This window comes from Plectropomus leopardus, chromosome 5, assembly GCF_008729295.1.
Source record: "Plectropomus leopardus isolate mb chromosome 5, YSFRI_Pleo_2.0, whole genome shotgun sequence".
Taxonomy (NCBI): Eukaryota; Metazoa; Chordata; class Actinopteri; order Perciformes; family Serranidae; genus Plectropomus; species Plectropomus leopardus.
The window spans coordinates 8,501,307-8,525,498 of record NC_056467.1 but is presented as its reverse complement, the minus strand read 5'-3'; the positions used below and the strand labels follow the sequence as shown (position 1 = coordinate 8,525,498).

The 24,192-nt window shown below is 37.9% G+C and overlaps 1 protein-coding gene across 3 annotated transcripts in view; it reads left to right on the top strand.

The window, feature by feature from the left end:
• Nucleotides 1-2,148: 2,148 nt before the first annotated feature.
• The window catches only part of gdpd5b (glycerophosphodiester phosphodiesterase domain containing 5b), a 47,006-nt gene continuing 24,962 nt past the window's right edge, over nt 2,149-24,192 (top strand). For all 3 annotated transcript variants that reach the window (XR_006105843.1, XM_042486620.1, XM_042486619.1), the window contains exons 1-2: nt 2,149-2,512; nt 19,440-19,613. Coding sequence is in view for 2 of the 3 variants with exons in the window: in XM_042486620.1 (XP_042342554.1) it covers nt 19,497-19,613 (117 nt within the window). In the remaining variant the exon portion in view is untranslated. The remainder of the gene's footprint in view (nt 2,513-19,439; nt 19,614-24,192) is intronic.

Sequence of the window (24,192 nt, the reverse complement as noted above, 5' to 3'; positions counted from 1 at the left end):
GGGCCATTGCATTTGGCCCAATTGTAGGGAGTCATTCATTCATAACTGAGTAGGGAAACCAGACGTGTTCCAACGTATTACTTCTGGCATGCTGAGTTTGGACCAATGCTGGGCCAGGAAATTCTTGATAAGGGCCTAGTGATGGTAGTGTCTGCAGCCGGTATCGGTTCTAGGGCATCATTCATTGTGAATCTCAGCCAAGTGGGGCAACCGGATGTAACTCAACTGATTGTTTCTGGCGTGCTGAGTTTGGGCTGAGGTGATTTTGGCTACCAGGGTATGTTAATTGTGGTTAAATGTAATTTCTGATGTCAGTATTGATTCAGTTAACAAATATCTTTTGTGAGGCAAACTTGTTTTATTTGATTATTTCCCGAAAACCATTTCCACATATAAGAGGTCGACACTGATGTGTCACATTGTGTGTCACTTGGGGATTTTCGAGGCACTGCTCTCATTACATGCTGTCTCTGATTATGACTTGGCTGTTGTTCTTGTGACAAAAATCAATATTTCAGTTTCATTTAATGACTCATCCGGTATGTGTCAACACAGTCAAAGGTCAACAAAGTCTGAACCTGGAAAACACTTGACTGTGGAGGTGGTTTGATTGTTTATTTTGTTTATTTGTTTGGTGGGTGACTAATTTGAAGAGTAACTCACTTTATCAGATGCAATGGTCTCCTATGATACTTGAAAGCAACCTCATCACTTATTAAAGTAGGCAACAAGCACAAAAAATAAGGATTTAAAAAAATTCAATGCAAATGAATAATCTCATTAAAAAGACAATACTTTTCATTTGCAGAAAGAATACAAGGATGGAAAAACAAAACAGATAAAGTAGGATTGGTGTGACAGAAATAAATCTGCTTGGTTGGGTGTGCCAACACTCACCTTTATGCCAGACATGGCTCATGACCTTTAAACTTTGATGTGTTAACAAGCAAAACTAAATTTTCTTTATTAACTCTCCTTACCAGCAGTCTAGCCTATTAGGTATGCTGTTAACCCTTTGAAACCTGGTTCTTGCTGCATCACACACCTTCACAAGTATTTAAACCTTCAAAATTGGTTTGCTTTGTTTTGGAAATGTAGGAAAAAAAAGGCAATGAGCAACATAGCAAAAACAGTTCTGCAAATTGCAAGAAATTTGTAGTTTTTTAAATTTTTTTTTTAAGAAGCTTACAAAAAAGTCTTAAAACCTGCATTTATAATTATAATTATAATAATCATACATCATAATAATGATTAATAATCATTTAAAATTATTTTATAGAAATATTTTTTCTTTAGGCTCTTTGTTCAAGTAATTATACATTTATTTTCTTTTGTTATTATATTAATTTTAGGTCATTTTCTTGTACTTCTCTAATTTTTGGGGAATTTCTGGGGAATTTATAGTTTTTGAAAGACATTAAGCCAGTTTACTCAGGTCTCAAGGGGTTAACCATTGTTACTTGACTTTGACATTAACTGAATTTATAATTATAATAATTATTTATTAAAATTTTAGGCACTTTTTCATTTTTTCTTTTTATTATATATATATACAAACTATATATATATATATATATATATATATATATATATATATATATATATATATATATATATATATATATATATATATATATATATATAGGGTAATTTTTGTTCTTTCTTTTTGCTAATTTTGGGTCATTTCTCAATTTTTTTAAAGACATCAAGCCAGTTTGCTCGGGTCTCAAATGGTTAAGATAATACACATATTGGTAAAATACCTTTTAGGCTTTAGCGATGCTTGGACGTTGTTGCGTTCAAATCCCATCAGATTTTTTGAATACGCATGATCTGTGTACTGGGAATGGTAGTTTAACATAATTTTTCATTGCTCTCACAGAGAAAAAATGATGACAATTGCATTTAAAATTTTAACACCATTGTTGAATTTATCTGAGTGTTGGTAATTCCAGTGAATAAAAACGATGTGGACGGTTTTAAAGTGCAGCAACGGGACATTTATCCGCACCAGCGGTTACTCTCGCCGGTACCTGAACGTGCAACAGACCGGGAGTAAAATCAGGTCGGTGACGCTCTCTCACTGTACAGGAGGGCTGGAGATAAAAAGACCGACATACTCCTCCCACTATTCAGTACATTGAATTAGTCCGCCGGTTTCTCACAGGGACGAGGAGGCACGCTTTATCCACAAAGAGGACCAAAAAACACAGAGGACGGGCTAACTGAAAACATGAAACGGGACGTTTGTTAGCCAAATCGAAGCTACCGAGTTGGTATCTGCCGGCTCTTTTCTCCTTTGTTTTCGGTGTAAACTTCAGCTCTGTCAGCGTTTTAACCCAACCGACCACCCACCCCTCTCACACGCCACCTTCGACACGGGTTGTCCCTGTTTGACTTTCGGGGGAAGAGACATTTTTTACCGGGGTGAAAGGAAAAGAAAGGCTTTAACTTCGCCGTGTGCCGTAAAGACAACTGAAATCAAAGAAAAGTGGTGGCAGCCCTCAGACAGGTGAGTGTTTGTTTGAAGTGTTTATCACATTTACCTGTGCCTAGGTGAGTTTTATAGCACCATTTGTGGACTGTTTTATTCTTTCGTAACATTTATGCCACAATGTTGTCAATGACAGTTTTTACCATGGAAACACTAGCAAACATTTCTGTAGCATGCCTGGAGTCGAAAACATGCTAACATCCCTCACAAATCATTAGTATTTCCAAGGGGTGGGACTCACCAGAGGCCCCGTGATACGATGTTATTACGATACTTAAGTCACTACATAGTAATATATAATATTTTTGCGACTTTAAACAATGAGCGATATGCAGAGAATTGAAATAATGTGGTGCGATATATTGTGATTTATTACCTCTTTTTTCCCCAACTTAATGTAATATCCCTAAAGGGAAACTTTGTGAAAATGTGTTTTATCTCATGAGATAAAGTTTTCATTGTGCTTATTTCACTTCAGTCATTTTATTGCAGCAAATTGTATATTTTACTGAAAAAAACACTTGATCTTATTATGTTATAGGCTACCAAAAGACTAATTTGTAATATTAGTTATTAGTTATTTGTAATATAAGTTATATAATTGAAAATTTGATACTTTGCATCCATGTGGCAATATGATACACATGCAAAAATACTGCCATACTGTGCTGTATTGATTTTTTTTCCCCCGCCCCTAGTATTTACACATTTCTTTCCTGTTTTATATGTTTTCATATTTAAAGGTTGGGTCTTTTGGCATCTTCACTTATAGGACTATTTAGTGTATCAGCTATAACCACGTGTGTTTTTATTATCATAGGCTTCCTCAGTACTTGTCCCACTGCTAGCTGGTGGTCTCTTATACCCAAAGACATGAGACACACCCATGACGTTGTATCCTATGAAAGCCAGGGTTTTCCTTTTGTAGTAAAACTGTGTATTGATTTACACACTTGAGTTGCCCATCCCCAGTTTCTGTCCATCACAAAATAATGAATGCATGCATTGCAGCATAATGCCAGTGATGCTACAGAGGCTAAACTCCTTCATCCATATGCACAGTATGCAGTGCATTTGTGTTTACTCATGCACAGCACTCTTCCTATTTTCTTGCATAATTCATGACACCATGCATTTTTATTTTGAAGTTGAAGGGTTGTCATGTAGGTGGTCCTGGTATTTTGGTATTCCAAGTGCCTTGTGCAGGTTGTGTGATCACTTACTTCTTTTGTTATGTAGCGCTTCATCAGAGGGAGTTAAATCTGGTAAACTTGCAGGTGTTTCGTCATCATAAAATTTTTGGAGAGGATTCATTTGGCACATTGTCTCTTACCGTTAGATCTCAATTGACCATATTAACACTTCCCTATCTGTCGCTATTACACCTCCAGTAAAACAGCTTGTACTTATTTGCTTTTGATAGGGCTTCCAGTTGACAAATGACATTTATTTGCATCCTCTAGGCATGTCAATAATTGCTTTTAAAGAGATTGAGAACCTGTTTGGTCTCAAAAGACAGATGACTCAGGAGGAGTCATGACTTTAAAAGTGACTATGTAAGGCTCTTTCCTTTTATTACTTTTTTTATACAGCATCTTTAATGGATTGAAGGGCTTTGGAGTGAAGTGTGCTGAATACTATGTTTTTTCACTTCTTTGCTTGTACAGAACAGTGCCGTATATGCTTCTGCATAGTAAGTTGGGCCCCAGTCCTAGGGGCAGCCAGCACTATGACATTGAATCTTATATTTTATGCCTTGTCAGAAAATAAACATTACTTTTGACATTTGGATTGCTCCAGTTTCAGCTCAGGGGTTTTGATAAAATTATACAAAGGGTGACATTTCGAGGTTAGCCAGAGAAAGTGACACAACATATACGGTTCCTCAAATTTGCTTGGATTAGAGGGGGGTAAGGTGATGTGTTGAAAAATGTGCTGCCACGCTGAAAAGGCTTGAGATTGTTTGAGGAGTGCTTTAAAGATCACCTTAGAAAAGCTATTTTAGGAGAATAAATGGAGAATTGAAGAAGATGTAATAGGTCAGAACAGGGAGGAATGTAGCGTGCTGTGTTCACAACAGTAATCCACTTACTGGTTACCGACTCTTTTTCACAGTTTTGTAGACACACTATAGAGCATTTAACTTTATCTAGCTTTTAAGTTGTATGCATGTTGCTGCTGATTGTGTCCTGCTTATAAGACATGTTAAGTTGCACTGTGTAGACGGTAGTTGAGCCTTTTGTCCATTTGAGTATCGATTCAGTGTTCTAGACATTCTGCTGTGTCCTGCACTGCTTATGTAACAGCCAATGCATACTTACATCTAAATGTTTCCTTAAATAGCTTCATCTAAGAAGAGAAACATACTCACCGTACAGTAACAGAAATATCCTGTAGGATATTTGCAAGCCTTATATACCAAAAGAAACACATCTGTGAGACCCGTTGAAGCTGTGCAGAATTATCCAGGGGCAGGCAGTGCGAGTCTGACTAAAAGAAATGACCTGTTATTATCAGCTGCCCTATAGCAGTGCGTTCCAGTCCAACCCTCTGTGTGTCTCTCTCTCGGTTGCACACAAACACACACATGCACTCATCTTCTGTGCTTGTCTCCAGGGAGGATAATGGTCCTCCACCAAGAGCTGGAGCGCTTATGAGTGAGTTTACAATTAATTCCTATTACCCACATAAAAAAAAAAAAAAAGAAACAGATTTCCATGTGGTTCCACTGGCTGAAACAATAGCAAACATTTAATGCAAAAGTAAGGTTTACTAAATTGTATTTAAAGATTTGAGAAAATGAGAGAAAATCATGGGTACAAGGCTGTGTACATAACAGTCTTGACTCAGTCAGGGACTATAATTTCCACAGCACTTTACGTCACACTGCTACTTGACTGCAACCAAATACAGCTGCCATCTTTGAACAAGGTTAATAGAGCACATGCTAGCAACAATTGAGGTCAAATTGGTGTTGAGTAATGGTGGACTTTGCAGTATGAGCTGGTCTGACTCAGTGATTTATTGGGAGTCTGTGCAGTTTATGAATGTTGTTGAGGGTGATGTGGAAATGTAGATGAATAAAATGCTTGGAATTTCAAAATAGATGTTAAAGAACTCAGTCACTGACATGAAGTGACATAATGGAGCCTTGTTTCGTTATGTCAAAATAAACAAGGTTGCTCAACACAGACTGAATATAATCAACAAGAGGGTGAAGTTGGATGACTGGCTAACAAGTTGAAAGTCTCTTGTTTATCATGGTGGGCTCGGTGGTTCTGAGCTTATCATTCATACGTCTCATGTGTTAGGCATGTAACTGAAACTGCAGAGTTACTATCATGCTGAGTGTAACAGTTCCTGGAATGGTCTTTTACACGACACTACAGATTTATGAGACACAACTAGTTCCAGACAGCAAAAGTAAAAGTCAGAAAACTCATTTGGAAAAGGGTCACTTTCACCCTCCTCAGAAGCCCTGCTGTTCCCATCAAGTCCCCTCTGTTAAACATGCTTGATATTTGCAATGCATAGCAGATCCTGTCACTATGGATGCTCAGCAGTACATGAAATGTGTGTGAAGACACCTCCTAAAGGACTGCATTTTCTGACAAATTGTTGTCCGATGGGAGCCTATAATAAAAGTCAGAAAATACGGAACACATCAGTTTCTCTGCCTCCCCTTATTTGTGCAGGTAACGTTCCCAAGGCCAATTGCTGTTAAAGTAACCCTCAGGAGACACAGGAGACTTTGGTTTTCTGTCATTGTTTGCAACTTGAGCTCTCTTCAAAATCCAGTGCACAGACAAACTGGGAGGTGCACAGTTATTTTGTCAAAGCTGAAGCTCTGCTTTGAAAAATGATGAAAAACTTTTTGACAAAATAACCAGTCTGTTTGTTTTCCTTTCATTCTTGGGGATATTCCCACCATTTGAGACCCACCTCCACAGAGATCAAACATTGGCTAGCTGAGTATATATATACATTTTGTAAAATGAGAATGAGCGCTCTTATAGCTTTTTCATTTTTTCAGTGCCTATGGTGTTTCTGCATCACCTCTTTTGTGTAAAAAGTGTTAAAGGTTAAGTGTTTGTAAATTATTTTATCCTTTTAACTGGAGAGGGAAAGTAGTTTTTCAGGTTATTTCATGATCGAAGTTTATTTTAGCTACCCGGTTTACTGTACCCGTTCTGTTGCTTTTGTGTAATCCCTGTAATAGAATTAAAGAAGCCAAATGTTCGTATAAAGAGAGGTAGTTTTGCTCTCAGAACGCCAAGTCCACCATAGTGGCACCTGCTCGTCTGGCGCTGCCTCCCGGGCTCAGACAGCAGTCACAGTAGAGGACAACTCGATGTGATGTCAACACACAGATGGTGGTGAAGAGCCCTCATGTAGACGTACAGATGGCACCTTGATAAAACATGCTAGTCCACCCACAAAAGTCAGACTGAAGAGGCCGGAGCAAACTAAGCTAATAGAGTTGTCCATTTGCCACACACAGTACAACAATGGTTCCCACCATGTCTCTGCATGCCTCGGATGTCTTTGTCAGCTGTTTGCTTTCCCGGCCACAGTATCAGCACAGCAGTATCACCTATGATTAGGGACCGACCTCCGAATACTTTCTCTCAACGCTAACAGGCAGACAGGCCAGGAAGGGTCAAGACATAATTCTGCCATTGCTTTATATTTCTTTAAGCCTCACAACACACAACAGTGTCATAACAAATGTATTTTTGCTGCAGGGTGAAACAGTGTTGAAAGTAATTTCAACATTTTCTGGCCAGGCTGGCAGCACGACAGTCATGTACCATGAAGTGCCAAGCACGCAGTTTTCATCCAAAGAGTACAGTCACTGATTTCAGTGATTACCAAAACAATCAGAACGCTCTCTGCCTCTGTGAAACATTATTACACATCTTCACTGTTGAAAGTAAGCAGTTCTCAGAGATGAATTGTTACAGCAATTTTGACTGGTCAGGGGCCCCACACCCTCTTCTCTGTCGACTGGTATTTTATGGCAAAAGCAGCTGTGAAAGCAGAAACATTTGTTAAATAAAATACTATAGGTTCAACTGTATGGGAGGGGGGCTCTAAAAAAGTAACTGTAGCCTTGGTTGAAAAGCATTAAGCAGGCTGGAGAGCTCTGACAAGTGGTTGTAATAGACTGTATATCTGCTGCCGTTACACACTTTAACACAAAATGCATTTTGTAGATATGTAAAATGGACCATTAACTTTATTATGAGCCATCAGTAAAAAGTACCTAAAAATATCTGCCCACGTTTTTCTGTGTCATTACCAAATTTATGAGCCATTTTATGAACAGTTTGGTGAATTAACAATTACATGCTCGAATAGCTGGGACAGGGTGTTAAATTGAAGCTGCTGATAAGTCGGGGGAGCTCTGCATGGAGGCTTCAAGCTTTGTTCTCTTTCATTATCAAAGCTTTAATAATCAGAGAGAAGGAACATTAAATCCAGATCAAAGTGTGATTATAAACCTGTTTAAAAAAAGTAACCTCTTCATATGAGGCTTGAATATAACCATATCCAGATTTGTATACCTGCTTCAAGTAATAACACCAACATACTCAAGCTGGTTTGACAAAAAAGGCAAAGTGCTCATCTTCTTACTCCCCGCAACACCCTTTATCCACATTACCATTTTCTCTGTCAAAGCAGAACAAATGTCAATATACTTTGGTTTACAGGGACAAAGTAGCTTCGGCATTCTGTATGCAGGTGAGGCATCAAAGCAAAAAGAAGGTGCTGTTTGGTTAAAAAATAGAGATAGTAAAAAAAAGAAAAGCTAAACCGAGGCACTCTTCTTCTGATAAAATGCTTTATTGTAAAGGCCAGTCCATGAAGGAACAAAATAAAATGACTTTGGTTTACACATTTACACTCAAACAATGTACAATGTACACTGTACAATCCCTCCATTGACCTTTTGTGCATACATTTTGTGTCCTTTATATTCTGTTTTGTCATTTTATATTTTTAAATTGCTTCTATATTTTTTATCTTATGTTCTATTCTATTTAAATTCAATATTTTATTCTCTCCCTTATGTTAAAACTTTTGCACCAAAACACCAAGTCACATTCCTTGTATATGTAAATGTACTTGGCTCACTTTTGGCTGCTTAATGTTTTTGCATTATTAGCCATTGTAGCGGCATGGGTCTGTGAATGGCGATGTTGGTCAGTCCAATGCGCCAACACTTTGGCCCTGAGAAAAATATCTTAAAAATTACTCAGTGAATTGAAATTTTGTAAAGACCAGCTGAAACAACATTCATATTTTTTGTCTAGGGCTGTCTCATCAGGTCAAAATTTCAATCTGTTATTTACTTTGGTTTAAATGTAGCCTACTTCCAAAACATGTAAAATTCACATTAGTCTTAGCTGTACATTGTTTGTACTGCTGATAAGCAAATTTTAGCACGCTGATATGCTAAACCATGATGGTGAACATGATAAACGTAACACCAGTTCAGTGCCTGCATTGTTATAGTGAGCATATTAAAAAGATGATGGTAGCATTTAGCTTGAAGGACCACTGTGTTAAAGGGCAACCTCAAAGGAGCATTTGGCTGTAATCTGTGGACTCTTGTCAGCTTGAAAAGTTGTGTAGGCAGCATGGGCAGAGAAATTCAGCTCTGGTCTCCCCAGACACGTCAGTTCTACTGGTTCTAAACAACCCAGATCCACCTCCTGTCCTGAAAGCTTCCCTTCAGTTTATCTCCAGGCATCGGAAATAAAAGGCTGTACTTAAGTCAATGAGGACAGTGTGTTGCAAATATACATTAAGCAGACAAAAGTGTCATCCAATCTTAGAGGTGTTAATTATTCAGCTAGTTAGCACTGTCCCTTCACAGCAGGAAGGTGCTGGTTCAGAATTCACAAAGTTGACTGGGGTGTTTCTTTGCGAAGCTGTTTTTTCCCTTCTGCCTCTGCACCAAAACATGTCTTTGAATGGTCCATTACAGCATGCTCCAAAAAAAACATTACTCCCGCCTTTTGCCTTTGCACCTGGTAGATTCAACTACAGAGTCTAGCTATTGCTCAAACTGTAGATCCATGTTTTCATGGTACATCAGATGAAGCTTCTGGCTAGAAGCACAACATTTCCAATACCAGAAACACCTATATCAATAATGTCCAATAGGGCAGGGCGATGTGGCAAAAAATGTTACCATGACATAAAATTTTCGTATTGGGTGATATCCATAATTATCCACCAAAAAAGTCCCATCTTTTTTTTGGTGCATGTTTAAAGGCTAATTTTGTCTCCCACATGAAAGTTGAAGGAATCATATGGTTAATTGTGATTTAACTGTTGTTTATTATCAGGACATGACAACATTTGCCAAACAGAAGAACATTTCACTAATCCGAGGGAGATTCAAAACCATATTAATTAAAATTCCATTAATAAATAACATAATAAACAGATGAAGAAATGTTAAGTCCGGTCAGCAGCATGTCAAACTCTGTACAGAGGGTTTAAAACATTTTCTAAGCGTTTCATTGACAGTGGAAACAGAGTGGACAGAAATAGCAGCTGTGGTCGGTATTTTCTATACACCTACATACTAGGTTTACACCCACAGTTTATAATTTCTGCTGCTTCTCACTCAAAACAATAACAAAAGACAGACTTTGATGATGTGATGGGTGGTTTAATTACATGGATTTATCGACCATTTTATATCACTAATTAGGTAAATAATATTGAGATGATTATTATTATTCACAAAGCTCTGCAGAACTTCTACTATTGCTTTATTGTTCATTGCATCTACATTTCTTTGCCAAGCACTGTCCCTGCAGCATGAAGCCAGCTCACTTCTCTGTCGAATTACCTCTCTTCAGTCCGTGAAGGAGGCTTTATACCATCGGGTGAAGCCCACTCTTTAAAGGGTTATTTTTTTACCTCCAGATGACAAACGAGAGCAATGTCTCCTCATATTACTTGACCTACTTATACCTTCCTTTTTTTCTCCTCACAGAAATGAGTGGGTGGATTTTTCCCCCCTTTTCCTAGTTATGTATCATTTTGTTTTGCTCTGATAATGGAAATGAGTGACAGTAATGACTGTCACTCATTTCTTCCTGCTGTCACTGTTCTAATTCGAAGGTGCTGATGGATTGTGATTGGATTAATTGTTCCTCGGATTATGTTTGACCCATATTTTGTCAGATTGATGAGCCGTCGGTTTGATGGGCAAAGTGTAGATGTGATTGTGTGGATGTTCTTCTACCTTACGCCTCCCACCAGCTTTTCTTTTTTTTAAATCAATTAAAAGCACTTAAATGTAAGGATCTGGTGGACTTCAAAACAGTTCAAATCATGTTCAGAGTTAAAAATCATCTCCTCCCTTATAATATCCAAAAGTTGTTTCAAATCAAGGTAAATACACATGATCTGAGAGGAACTTTTATGTTCAAGAAACAGTTGGTGGGGACTAACACGAAATATCATCGTATTACAGTCAGAGGGGTTAATTTATGGAACAGCTGTAGCGTGGAACTAAACACATGTAAAACATTTAATGAGTTTAAACATGTCTATAAAAATAATATACTGAAGAGATATGAGCTGGTAGAACAGAGATGGAAACGGGCAGTAAGAAGAGATAAAAGAGAGGTCGTCTGCTTTTGTTGGTGTGACTTCATTTTTTGATGTGTTTCTTTGCCCTGTGATGTGTGTGTTATACTGATTGTTTTGTTCTTTTTTGTATTGACTCCTGTTTGGTTTGATCAAGGTGTGTATGGTGTATATGTGTATGTAGGTGTATGTATGTATATATAATTGTGTTTATGTATGTATATGCGTATGTATGTGTGTATGTATATACTTATGTGTGTATGTATGTATGTAGGTGTGTATGTATATGTATATGTGTATATGAATGCATATGTTCGTATGTGTGTATGTGTATATATATGTGTGTATATAAAAACTGGAAAAAGGGGATAGAATTTGATACGTATTTACTTCCTCCAGCTCCTTTTCGGACATGAAATACTCATGTTGAGATCTATCTCTCTATCTCTCTATCTCTGTTGCTGATCACTTATATAGCTGATGGATTTTCAGTCCTACTTTCGTGCAGTTGGTCAGTTTAAAATGTTTCTCTCCTCGCAATAATTTAGCTTTATAGCTGGCTTTGGGCTGGGTTGCAGTGCTTACCTTGTATGGCACATCCCTGGAGTCTTAAATCTCAGGTTTAATGTATCACTTTGATACTGTAAGCTGCTGTGCAGACTGCTCATCTCAGTTGGTCAGAAGAGGACACCAATTCTGTAGTGGTGAGCTGTTGTTTGCGCTTCACCAAGCTGTTGTGTCCTTTATGTTATATGTCTTGTGGTTTTCTAACGCTTTCCTTTAATCATAGATAATACATTTACTCAAGATTATCAGGCTAAATGTATCCATCAGTTTCATGGTCAATAATCAATAAAATTATAATGATGTCCTGTCCAGTATCAAGAGCACAGGAAGGACATGCAAGAGCTATCATGTAAGCATTTTGTAAAACCCCTCTATCCTCGCCTGTCAGGCCAGAATGATCTGGCACCGGTGCCTCTTAACAAATATGTGTTGAATACTGGATTCTCATTTTCATCTTGATGTCAGAAGCTTGAGAGAGCAAGAGATAGTTATGCAAAATCATTGTGCCTCAGGTATAGTATGCTTAGAAACAAACTGCGTTTATTCTCATGAATATTCTTAATGAATATGTCAAGAAATACTTTTAAGGTTACCAAGCTGACTGTTAAAAGTTGCACTGTATTCTACAACTACAGCCACCTGCCAGCTTATGCTGCATTTGAATGAGAGAAGCAAGGCATGTGCTAATCACCTTTTTTACCCTAGGTGAATCAGAGTAATTACATTTTGATTGTCTGTCAATTTGATGTGATTTCAATATTTTTACGCATAAAAACTCAAATGTGGAGTGTCATGCACACCATCAAAAACTTGTGGACAGGTGTGTAGGAGGAACTTGTACATAAATGGGGAAAAAGATAACTGAAACTTTGTTTACTTAATATTAAAGTTTATTGCAAGTAATAGGACAATATGGAGTTCTCTCTTTTCAATATTTTTGTGCATAACAGTAAATACAGTTCAATCTGGAAATTCCTACCCAGAAAAAAAATAAAAGAAATCTTCTGCCCCTTGCATCCAGTATTGAAAACGTAGACCTTGGGAGTGATTTTCTTGACATCAGCCCGTCCTAACATCACAGCAAACAGCTTGTTAGTCAGCATGCACTTAATTCTGCATTGTCAGTGCTTATTAACTTGCTTTTTGCTTACCTGCTGCTGCCTAATCAGTACCCCTCGCTTCATCTCCAATAGTGTGTGAAAGCTAATTGTCACACCCTCCTAACTGCAGGTGGAAGTGAAATCAATGGCTGTGATTGATTCTATCATAGATCAGACATTTATCTACCAAAACTATGAAATGCCCAGTTAATCCTAACACCAAATTTTTGGATAAGTGGATATATAATTTAAATGTATTTAGTTTATTTATTCAAAATTTAATTTTAAGTTTAAATTTAATTCTTTTACTAAGATGGGAAGTTAACCAGACTGCGATTATTTTCCCTTCTCAGTTTCAAGCTCTCTCTGTGGACCTGTGACTGAAAGGCTGGGAAACGATGTTTTCATCACTATCACAAATCAGCTTCTCTCCACATGTGCAGTAGTTATCATTTACTTGCAAGGTTGACTTGACAATTAGAGAGTGGTTTGTGGTTGGACTTAATGTCAGACTGGGGATGAAGATAAGCTGTGGTTCTTAAGGCTGCGGCCATTCGTTGTTTGACTTCCACCACACTGACTCATGGGAGTGACTTCTGTGAGGGTTTGGTTGGAATTACGTTGATAACTTGTGCTGAGCTGATGTTTATGGTTTCATTTGAGATTAGATGGAAACATGCCAAACAATGTTTTTGTTGGGTGATGAAGAGGCTTTCTACTAAATTGACATAAAGAAACGTCACTTATTAAAAGAGCTCAATTCGTATTGCACCGCCTTGCTAAACATATAACATGCATTAAGCTTTAAGACCACCAGAAGTGTGTTGGTAAGGTTTTTTTTCTGGCAACCTTGTATAGATAGTTTTTACATGTATATGTTTACAATGAGATATTTTGCCAAGTGATCTTTAAGGCTAGAAGCAAACCCTTTGTCCAATATGTTTTTACGACAAAAGAGAAAAGCCTGCTGAGCCTCGTGAGCAAACTGTTTGTTTAGCAAATGAGCAAATGCTGCAGGGTCTGTTGGTGCTTGAACCAAAACATGCATGGTTTTGTTTGTGTTCCCACAATGTTTTTCTTGTAGTGTGCTTGTACAACTTCTTCATGAGTCTTGTTGTCTTCAAATCTGAGGTTTCTTTTGGCAAAGCAGCTTACATATGCCCTTAGAAAATGAGGGACTCGGTTGGTATTTCAGGGTTGAATCCTCTGCTAATTAACTCCATAGCCGTTAAGGGGTGTTATTCAAGATGATAGTGGTTACAGCTTGTTTTGCTGGTTGTTATTTTCATTATACAGGTAGGAGAAACAAAATGAAACAGATGCTTTGAGGGTCTCAGAACTCATTTAGCGTGAATAAGCTAATTGTCATGGTGGACACAAACCTATTAAATCTGTTTTTATAGTACTTGCTACATGATTATCTTTTAGATGTGTGAATACTTAGTTGTGATTTCCCAGTTTGTTCTTTATGATGCAGATGCAGATTTTTGTGCACTCTTAACAATCTACCACTTACAGAGATTAGTCTGTCATTAAATGACACACTTTATAAGTTTTCTGCCCAAAGGGCCAAAAGTAATAATAAGGTAGTACTAAATTAGATGTATTGTGAGAGAAAGAAATATGAAGCAAAAAAATCTTTTTTTAATGACTTTTCTGCTTTAATAAAGTTATGTTCTGTGGTCTAACTTCATTTTTTGGAGAGCATAGACCTCACCTTTTTTTTTTTTTTTGATCCAAAGCTCCAGTTTTATAAGTAAACATCATTTAACAGTATCGTGATAGAGATGTGACAGTGTTCCCCTTGCTTCACCTTAGTGGTTGAAGGAGTTACATGCACACTCATAAACACTATGTAGTCTACGCCTGGCCGGTTAGAACATGTCTCCAGATTTTTGGTTTCCCAAGGAAACTTGCCTGGCTCTGTTACATGGAGAGAGGAATTACAGAAAGCAGAGAGAGGCATATCCTGTATTAGCATGTGTCTGTTTTTATTATCTCTGCTCACCTATGTTTACCAAAGCTTTTAGCCTTTCAAGATTGATTAAGTATAAGTATATTTTTGTCCCGCTTTTTTAGATAAGCTTATCAGAGAATCACTGAGGCGATAACTACAGTGTAATGCAAAGTTTGCTTGTTTTATCATTTCTACTCTATGGTAAAACTTTAAACTTTTTTTTTCATTCTTTCTATAATTTTTGACACTGTCGAAACTGATACAACACAACAATGGTTAAACAAATGCAAATGCACACAGAGGTTTAGAGAAAGCAGTGGCAGTGGGTAGCTTTAACAGAAGATGGGAGTAGCAGGGCAAAGGAGCTTTAATGACTTTATTTTTAATGTTGCCAAGACACTGTATATTTTCTACTGCTGTATACCGTCAGGGCCGAGCCAGCTTTAACAGCTCTGATGTAATGACTCCCAGTGCTTGTTATAGTGGGTTTTATCACCCATGTGTCACTAACAGGCATCCTTTGATGCCACGTGGATCAGCCGAGTCTCCATGGTGCTTCATTATCCATTGCACATCTCAATAAGCAAGTCAAATTTTAAACATGACAGGGATAAGAAAAAGATTTATCGGGGGCCCAATGGCTGACGGCTGAATAGATTCCTTAATATTAATATACATGATAGTTATGTGTTGTGTTGATGAATTTTTTCATATAGAGACTTACTCAAGTGACTGTATCACCAAGGTGTTGTCGTCTAATATTGCCTTTTTAACTCTCAAACCAAAATTGTAACTTTTATGCCTTTGGACCTAAATTATTCTGATTCTTCTGTTTCAATTTTTTTTTTCACACTAAGTTGTGTAGAATTACTGTGTCATGCAAAAGTTTTTAACCTCTTTAATGTTAACCTCTTTCGATGTTTTAAGATGCTCTTGGAGAAGCTGATGAGGTGGTATGTGGAGTTTTTAACCCTTGTTGCAGTCATTCAGCTCCAGAAAACATTTGACATTTGTGTGAAAAAAAAAGTTATCAGTAACATTATGGAGAGGGGTGACATGAAGCTGCAGCAGCTTCATACCTATAGTTCAGATAACATACAGAGCTCAAAAAAATATCACAAACAACTAACAGTGGTCCTACAATAAACCTGCATAGAATGCCACCTGTCTGAATTCAACTCCAGTTCTGATGTGTGAATGGTATAAGGTCTTACGACCACTCAAAAGTTCTTTTACACTACATCACACACACACACACACACACGCACGCACGCACGCACGCACACACACACACACACACACACACACACTGATTCGTGGCGACCCGCTCTACCTCTGAGCTACAGCCGCCCCAACAAAAACGCCTTACATTGCACTACAATACAAGAACAAGACAACCCCTGCTGAAAAAAACCCAAAACACTAGTTGAATAAAGTTGAGAAGTAACATTTGCTTGATACCTCTCTGAGAGAGTTTGTACATTTCAAACTTCACAGCATATAAAAAAAGTAACTACACTTAAAAGCTACTTTTTGTCCACTCTCAGTACATATAGAGGTATTTTGAGTGACACTGAGTAATTTGTCCTTTTCTTTCTCATTAGTGAGTTTGCCTTCTGTCCCATAGTTCTCTGTTGCTTGGCCTCTCCCTCTGTTCCCTGGTCAGGAGAAGACACTGTTTTCTGCTGGGAAACTGCTGAAGCATTTCCTCCCCTGCAGACTGTTTTCCCTTGTTGTGCCTTTGATTTGAGGAAATGAGGCAGCAGAAAAGGGGATGACGACAGCTGTTTAGGGGTTTTTGATACAACCCTCACATCTTCTCGTTCACCCAAGTTCAAACAACTTGGGATTTACACATACATGTTAGAAAAGCAGCTTCTCCTAAGATGGAAAGAGTTGATCACTTGTTGATTTCACCATTTTAAACTGATTTATTAATTATTTGTGACAGGATCTTAAATTGTGTTTATAGGCTTTGCAAAGTACATTTGTTCAGGAGAGATTTTGATGTGAAACTAAGCAAGAGGAGGGTGGTCTTTGTTTATTTTGTGCTCAATCATTCCAGCTTTTGTGGCTCTGTTGTTTTGTCTGTGACACTGTGAGTCACTGTGACAGTGCACGATGGTCACACTTCTGCACCTACTGTGGCCCGAGTTGTCACAACCATGTTGGCAAAATATGACAAGTGCAGATTCTTGGGTGAATATAATTTCCTTCTGAGTCTGAACTATAAAACATTACTGTCCATGCTGTATTTAACTTAGCTTTGCCAAGTCATGGTGGCTTTTTGAAGATTTAATTGTCTCTGCTGGGAATATTTAGCTGATGAATTTGTGGTAAGACATCATGCTGACAAAGGGATTAATCCCTATGCTTTTCCTACAGCTCGGATGATGAGGGTTGGAGCATATTAACTAGGAAGTAAAAAATGGATGAACCCACTATTTCAAGGTGTCACGTGCGGCCTTGGTGCAGCTCTGCCTAATTATGATAATATCCTACATCAAATAGCTGGAATTAAAGGGCTGTTTGATGTTAGGCTGAATTGAAGTAGCACTGATATGTTTGTGATGTGGCAGTGACACTGATGTAAATGGAAGCTTTTGGAAGTAAACATGTTGTGACATAAACGGCATGAGCCACTTTGCTGTAACAACATGGAGACATCACTGTGGATACAGCAGGTTTGAACATTACCATTTGTCAACAAGTGATGACATGACATGCAGAAAGTGGTTGTTACTTTGCCTTGATGAACTCACCAATGTGGTTTTTAACCACGTCAGCTGCTGTCAGCAAGCCCAGACACACATCCATATTTGTCCGTTCTTCGTGATGTAGGAGATGTTGATCATATGCTACCATCCGTATTCTTTTAATATTAATGCAAAATCATTTAATCCATTTAACATGTCATTTGGTTTTCATATGTGAGTGACATAATTTTAATTAAAAAATCACATTTAAATATCATGTTTATTTGTTAATGGGATTGTTTTAATGTCCAGTGTTCTCCCATGTAGATTAATTAATGCTTCAATGCTGAATTAATTTTAAAAAAAGGGAAAAAAATTTTGGCTCAAAAATATGCATAACCCCAGTGATATTGGACAGTGCGTGTCAGTCAAATAATTGCATAAATAAAGAGGACACATCAGGTTTAGCATAATTGTTTGTCATGCAGTTCCTGATCTGATCAAGACTGGCTGCATTAAGAGCTTGATGAGGACACAGAAGTGCAGACTCCAAGTCGATAAGGTGATTTTTGATAACACATTGACTAATATTGTGTTTGGCCTGTGGCAGAGAAGACAGCGATTCTCTGCATCCATCCGGTCCGTGCCTGGTTTTGTTTGACAGTGTCTGTCCTGTATCAGTCAATGGATAAAGCACAATATTAACCATGTCAGTGTCATGGGTTTGATTCTCATTGCCTCCACTCAGCCTGGTGCCAGTGTTGTTTCCTTTGCTACATCTCTGTTGTATATCAAGATTTATTATAGAAGCTGCTGTGTGTAGTTAACTGAAGTGTAGCACTTTTCATTTGAAGATATAGAGCAGCATTGCCTGTCAAGACCCTTGTGGTCCTGCTGGGGTGGGCCAGGTTCATTATACCCTCGGGTTGGGTCCGCCCCTTCACAGAGCAGTTTTACTAATAACAGGAAACGTGGCCACTGCAGCAGATGCTAATGAGCAGCTGCCCAGAGCCTGAGACGGCGTGATTACAGCAGGAAGAGCGTAGTTAACATGCAGAAATTCCCTGAAACATCAGATGGGACTTAACTGTGCTCAACAAACTGTCAGGAAAGAGGGATATCACCAGTTAGAATGCTTCAGGGAGACACGTGTTTGTGTACGTAATATACACTTTTAATCACTTTGATTCTCATCAGCAGAGAGATGCCATTAATTATGCACAGTTTATTTATGCTTTTGATAGCACTGAGATGCACTTTCAACCCCAGACTGATTTGAGGCAGCAGAACAGGCTCCATGATGTCTCTGGAGAGTGAGGTAAACTTGTGATAACAGCCAGCACTGCTGTAATATCATTATTGTTATTATAGCTGATTGCAGACTCTCAGTGCTGAATCAGCAGCTCAATGGGAGTTTTAACTCTGATTATTCAGGGACAACACTGCTGGCTTTTTTTTCTCTAAATTATCATGGCACTCTATTGCTCTTCACATTGAGAAGGAGTAGTGGAGGGTCTTGCTAAAATATCACCGTTACATCATGTAGCCATTATACCTGTTGGCCTTTTTTTGCCTGGCTTTTTTTCCTGAGGCTGACATAAAAGGGAGAGATGGGGTCTGCATGCTGTCTTTTGACCCAGATACTGACTGTGTGATATATTCATGGTCACTGTAATTTAATGTGATGTTCAATAGATGTTGTGCTCACAAGCCCCTTTCAATTTCATTTTCCTTTTTCTCCTTGATCATTGATAAAAGCTGCTAGCAGTCTCAGTTGGCAATGGAAATGGGAGCTGGGAAATAAGTTCTTAATTTTAGGCTGGGCTTTGTAGCAAAGCACAGTGCGTTTTAGGTCACCTTGTGTTTCCTATCAGCATGCCAGACATGTTCCCTATGTAGCTGTTTGTCCCATGGATTGTTCAACGTGCTCTTCTTCCTCTTAATATTTGTAAGCATGTTGGTTGCATCAGCAGTAATGCTTTCATTTGTTTTTATTTATTATCTTACAGGACACTTCGTAGTCAGTGGGATGTTAGAGCTCTGGGAGCAGGACTGACTGAAGGAGCATGGTGAAACACCAACCCCTCCAGGTCTATGAGCGCCAACTGTGTTTGTCATGTATCACAGGGATCTACGGTTGCCGCTGGAAACGCTATCAACGTTCCCATGATGACACCACCAAGGTGAGAGGGAGTGGAAAGCATTTTTGTGGGTGAACTACATCAATCATTTTTTTTTTTTTTTTACAGAACATAGTCAGATATTGGATACAATACAAGACACAGAACATGTTTATGATTTTCACTACATAATAAACATTGCTTGTGTGTGCTAATCTGTAAATGCACTAGAATTACATTTGAATGACCGTGTAGCATTACACTGTGAGTCCAAATCTTAAACGTCTGACAGATTGACTCAACTTTCATACTCAAGAGAACATAGATTACTGTTTTCCTGTTAATGAAAAAAACCCAACAACAAACAAACAAAGAACTGTGTGACACTTGAATATATGCTTTTGTCAAAACATCACTGGTTAGAAAAGCAGTAGGAAATGGAGTTGAGGCTGCCATTGCTGATATCAGATATATTACAAAATCATATTAAGCTGTATTCTCACTCACATACACATGTGCTGTGCTCACATCAGGTTGGCAGTAAATGAAACCTGATTATCTCATTCTCTTGGTCATTCATCTCATTAAGGTCATTTTCAGTGATAACTGTACTGTCCTGAGAGACCGATGTAGAATAATATAAATTCTAAGCTTTTAGACTGCAGTCCTTTTTAATAGTGTGAAGTTATTTGAATTTTAATTAGACGTTACAGTTTTTTTCACCAGTTTTCAGTGACTTAAAAATGTTCACTTAAAATAAAATTCCAGTATTCCTCCTCTTGATTTTGACTGAAATTAAAAACATTATTTTAACTAATACATTAGTGTGAGCTTACAGCTCTGAATAACAAGGTGGCTGTGTAGGAGAGGCAGGATATTATAAAAATTATTCTGTTACTGAATGCATTACTGAGGAAAAACATATAAAACCCATAGAACTGTCTGTGTTTGGCATCCATACCAATGTGCTCATACACCTCAAGGTCTCTAGATGCCTTTGTCTCTTGTCATTGATTTACAGTGAACAATTATCTTTGACCAAATATGTCCTTGCTTGCTCACCTGCCATTCAATAACCTTAAGCTTTTCACAGAAAGGTTTATTTGGCATCACAGTGCTCAACTGTTTCCAATATTCTGCCATCTCCTACATATCTCTGACGTTCTACACATTTTTTATTAGTTTAATCATATCATATTTTTTTCTATGAGGGTTTCTTGCAGCACCTGGCCTTTGTGTAATGTGTTACATTTGTCATAGTCTGAAAAGACTGAAACAAGACCTATATAATTGGTTAACCATTTTTTATTTCTTAAAAAAAAAAAAAAAGCAAAGTGTGCACCCAGAACATCCAGGTGCAACTCTCAACCAAAGACTACTGCTGTGCTTTTTCTAGTATTTGGGCCCATAACACAACCTACACAAGATAAGCAATTTGTTCTAACTTTTCCCTTTTATCTATTCTGTATTTAGAAAGGACACACAGGTTATGTTGCTGCAACAAATTCAAACACACACTGCCTGTTCCTATGTGACACAAGGTTGTATAATTTATTTATGCCCACATACCATAGGCTACTTTAGAAAAGCAGAAACCTAGCACACAGACAATAGACTCATGTCACTCAGCACACAGATGCTAAACAAATTGTGTGGCGTGCATCAAACCTGCATTAGGTGTGTAAACAAACAGGCACAAATAATACAAGCAGGAATGCGTGGTTATATTTTGATAGCTCTTGGATCATAAAAAAGCATTACAAAACAAAATAAAGATATATAGATTTTTTCCCCCCTCCTGTTTGCAGGAAACTCGACACTGTGTAGCTCTGTTTCCTGTTGCAAGTGGTTGTCTTTCAGTCCAACTGATAGGATAGAGCTGAGTCGGCATTCTGTGTTCACAGTGCTCATCCTTTGTTTTGACCGTGTGGCAGTGGATAGCACTTGTCTTGACCCCAGTATAAGAAGCACACAGACAGGCACATGCACTCTGCAGGCTACAGTTAATTTCCATTCAGTTTATTCAGAAAGTGGATATTTTTTCCTCCACATTCTTTTAATTTGTTTATGTGGTGAGTGATGGAGCCAAAATGGTGCATTCTACAAAAATCGTAAATATGGACAACTCAGTGCAGCTTTAGGGCTGTCAAAAATGATAAGAATAGCGGAATAGAGCTGTAATCTGCTATATATTTGAGTGTCTACAAGGAGCAGAGAGCTGCCATGTCTATTGTAGATGTTTCCTACCACAGGTCAAGGTGATGTTCTAAAACTGCATATTTAACGATCCCAGTAAACAAACTATGACCAATCGAGGACAGGTATCAGCTACACGTAACTGGACCTGTGTGAATCACAGAAGCGTGAGAACTGAGAATCTCCTGTTGAAACAACTGTAGACTCATTCATAATCTACAAGTGGATCATGCTATTTCTCCCCTTTTTCATCTTTGTTCATTGTAATGAGCCGTTCAGGCTGACTGGTTGTCCTAGTGAAGTTGTCTTTGTCTGTGCTCAAGGTGCTTTGTAGGAAGACAGCCCACGTCATGCAGTGCAAGGCGATCTGGCCTCTCAGTAATAATTGAAAGTATTTCCATTTAGCCAGTCTTTACCATTCAGTAACACAAAAGGCTTCAAAAATGGAAGCAAAGCTGCTCTGCCTTTATTTATCAGGGTCCTTGTTGGCTTCATTATTCCTGGCCTTGGAAATATTGGACTCCACAGAGTTTCATATTGGTGTTCGTTTGCTTTGGAAAATTAACAGTCACCGTGTCAAGAGAATAAATGATCAAATAAGCAGAAATAAAATCTCTTAAAATAACTGAAATTATTTCTTAGCATAAAATAGCTTTATTGCCTTTTTTGCATCCTCTGATATGTAATGTTTTTTAAAGACTTGTAAAGGACACTAACGTTTCAGCTCATTTTGTGTTTGATCACATACTTGAGCTTTACTCCCACTGACTGGCAGTCTGCAAAATCATGATCCTCAATAAATCAGATGTGAGGTGGCTTGATGATGAGGCTGAGGATATAATGGATGGTCTCAGATGTGTGTTAATTGAGGGGATGGAAATAGTTCATATATATATCACAATAAGTAATAGTAACATGTTTTGTGGTTTTGGTGTCCTCTGAACTTTGCTCATTTTTGTCAGCAATGTGTGGGAAATTCATCCGTTGTATCAGTTTTGTCTTAAAAAAGCAAAGAGGATAGTTATTGTGGATTATATTCTTCTGCTAGACCTCCTCTCCCCATTACTCCCATCCTCTCCAGGGCATCTGTCATCTTTGTTCTTCTGTGACTTTGAAATCACATTTGGTATGAAATATGACAGTCTAGCAGGGCAAAGGCTACATTGGGTTTTTTTTCTGCTTTGGGACATTTTAAGGAATATCGTCAATAGGAACCATTTATCTTTTATTCACTGATTGCCTCCGAATAGCCAGACATGTATGTGATGGAAAAGCCACATTTTATTATATGGTTTGTCTTCATTCAGTGTTCATTCAAATATGCTAAAACCTTTTTATTTTTCACCACATTGCTATATGTTATGTACCTAACTAGAGCTGAAACAACTAGTTGACTAATCAATAAGTGAATCAACAGAATAGTAACAGAAGGCTATTACTTGATTACTCATTTGGGACCTCTTTAAGGCTGAACATTGCTTATTGATAGCTTCTCAGTTGTGAGAATTTGTTTCTTGCCTTTTTCTAGAATTATAGGTTTCTGAAAATCTTTAAAAAAAACAATGATAAGCAGTTAGCAGATGTCAGCTTGGATGAAATCTTGATTAGATTTTTCACTCTAATCTGACATTTATTGACAAAACAATCAGTCGATTAATCAAGAAAATAATCAGCGGATTAATTGATAATACAAGTAATTGTTAGTTAACCTAACACCTGCACTCTTACTGTATTTGAAATCGGTTAATAATGACTCATAGAAGTCTTTTTGATAATAGAGAGTTTTTATGGCAGCAGTAGAAATGTATATTTACTAAAAACAGGTGATCTGCTGTTTTCACCACCACAGCCAGTCACTCAGACAGTACACACTCACATGTTCCAGTTAGTGAAACCAAGGCCTTAAAAGGTGAGAAATATATTTGCAGCTTCACCATAACATCAGAAAACGGCAAAGGTCGCAGTTGTATTGTTAAGAATCAAAGTAATTTATCTGAAACTTTAATCAGAGCCTCTTATTTCCGGGCTGTCACATTAAGGTGGACTGGCAGCACAGACATTGCCTTACAAATGTAACACACTGTGGAAGAATCAAAGCAGCCGTTGCTAAGGGGCTGAAAGAAACTATGTTGAATCTAAAATATCCAGCTGTTAACGCCTAAGTGCTCTGATAACTTATGTGGTTGCTGAACTACGTATTTACTTTATCCACTGTAATTAGAAAATCCCCATGCTACTTCCTGGTGTGCGGCTGTTCAGCCTGTGATGAATACAGTATGTGATTTGTGCCATATTGACAGTGTTATCTGTAGTTGTATTTTCACTACACAATATTGAATAGAGAAATTGAGGCTCAGTTCAACAGTAGACGGGTGTCATATTTTTCTGTTAACAGGATCACAATCACATAGCCTATTTGCAGACATTTTTACACTGTATGCATGGC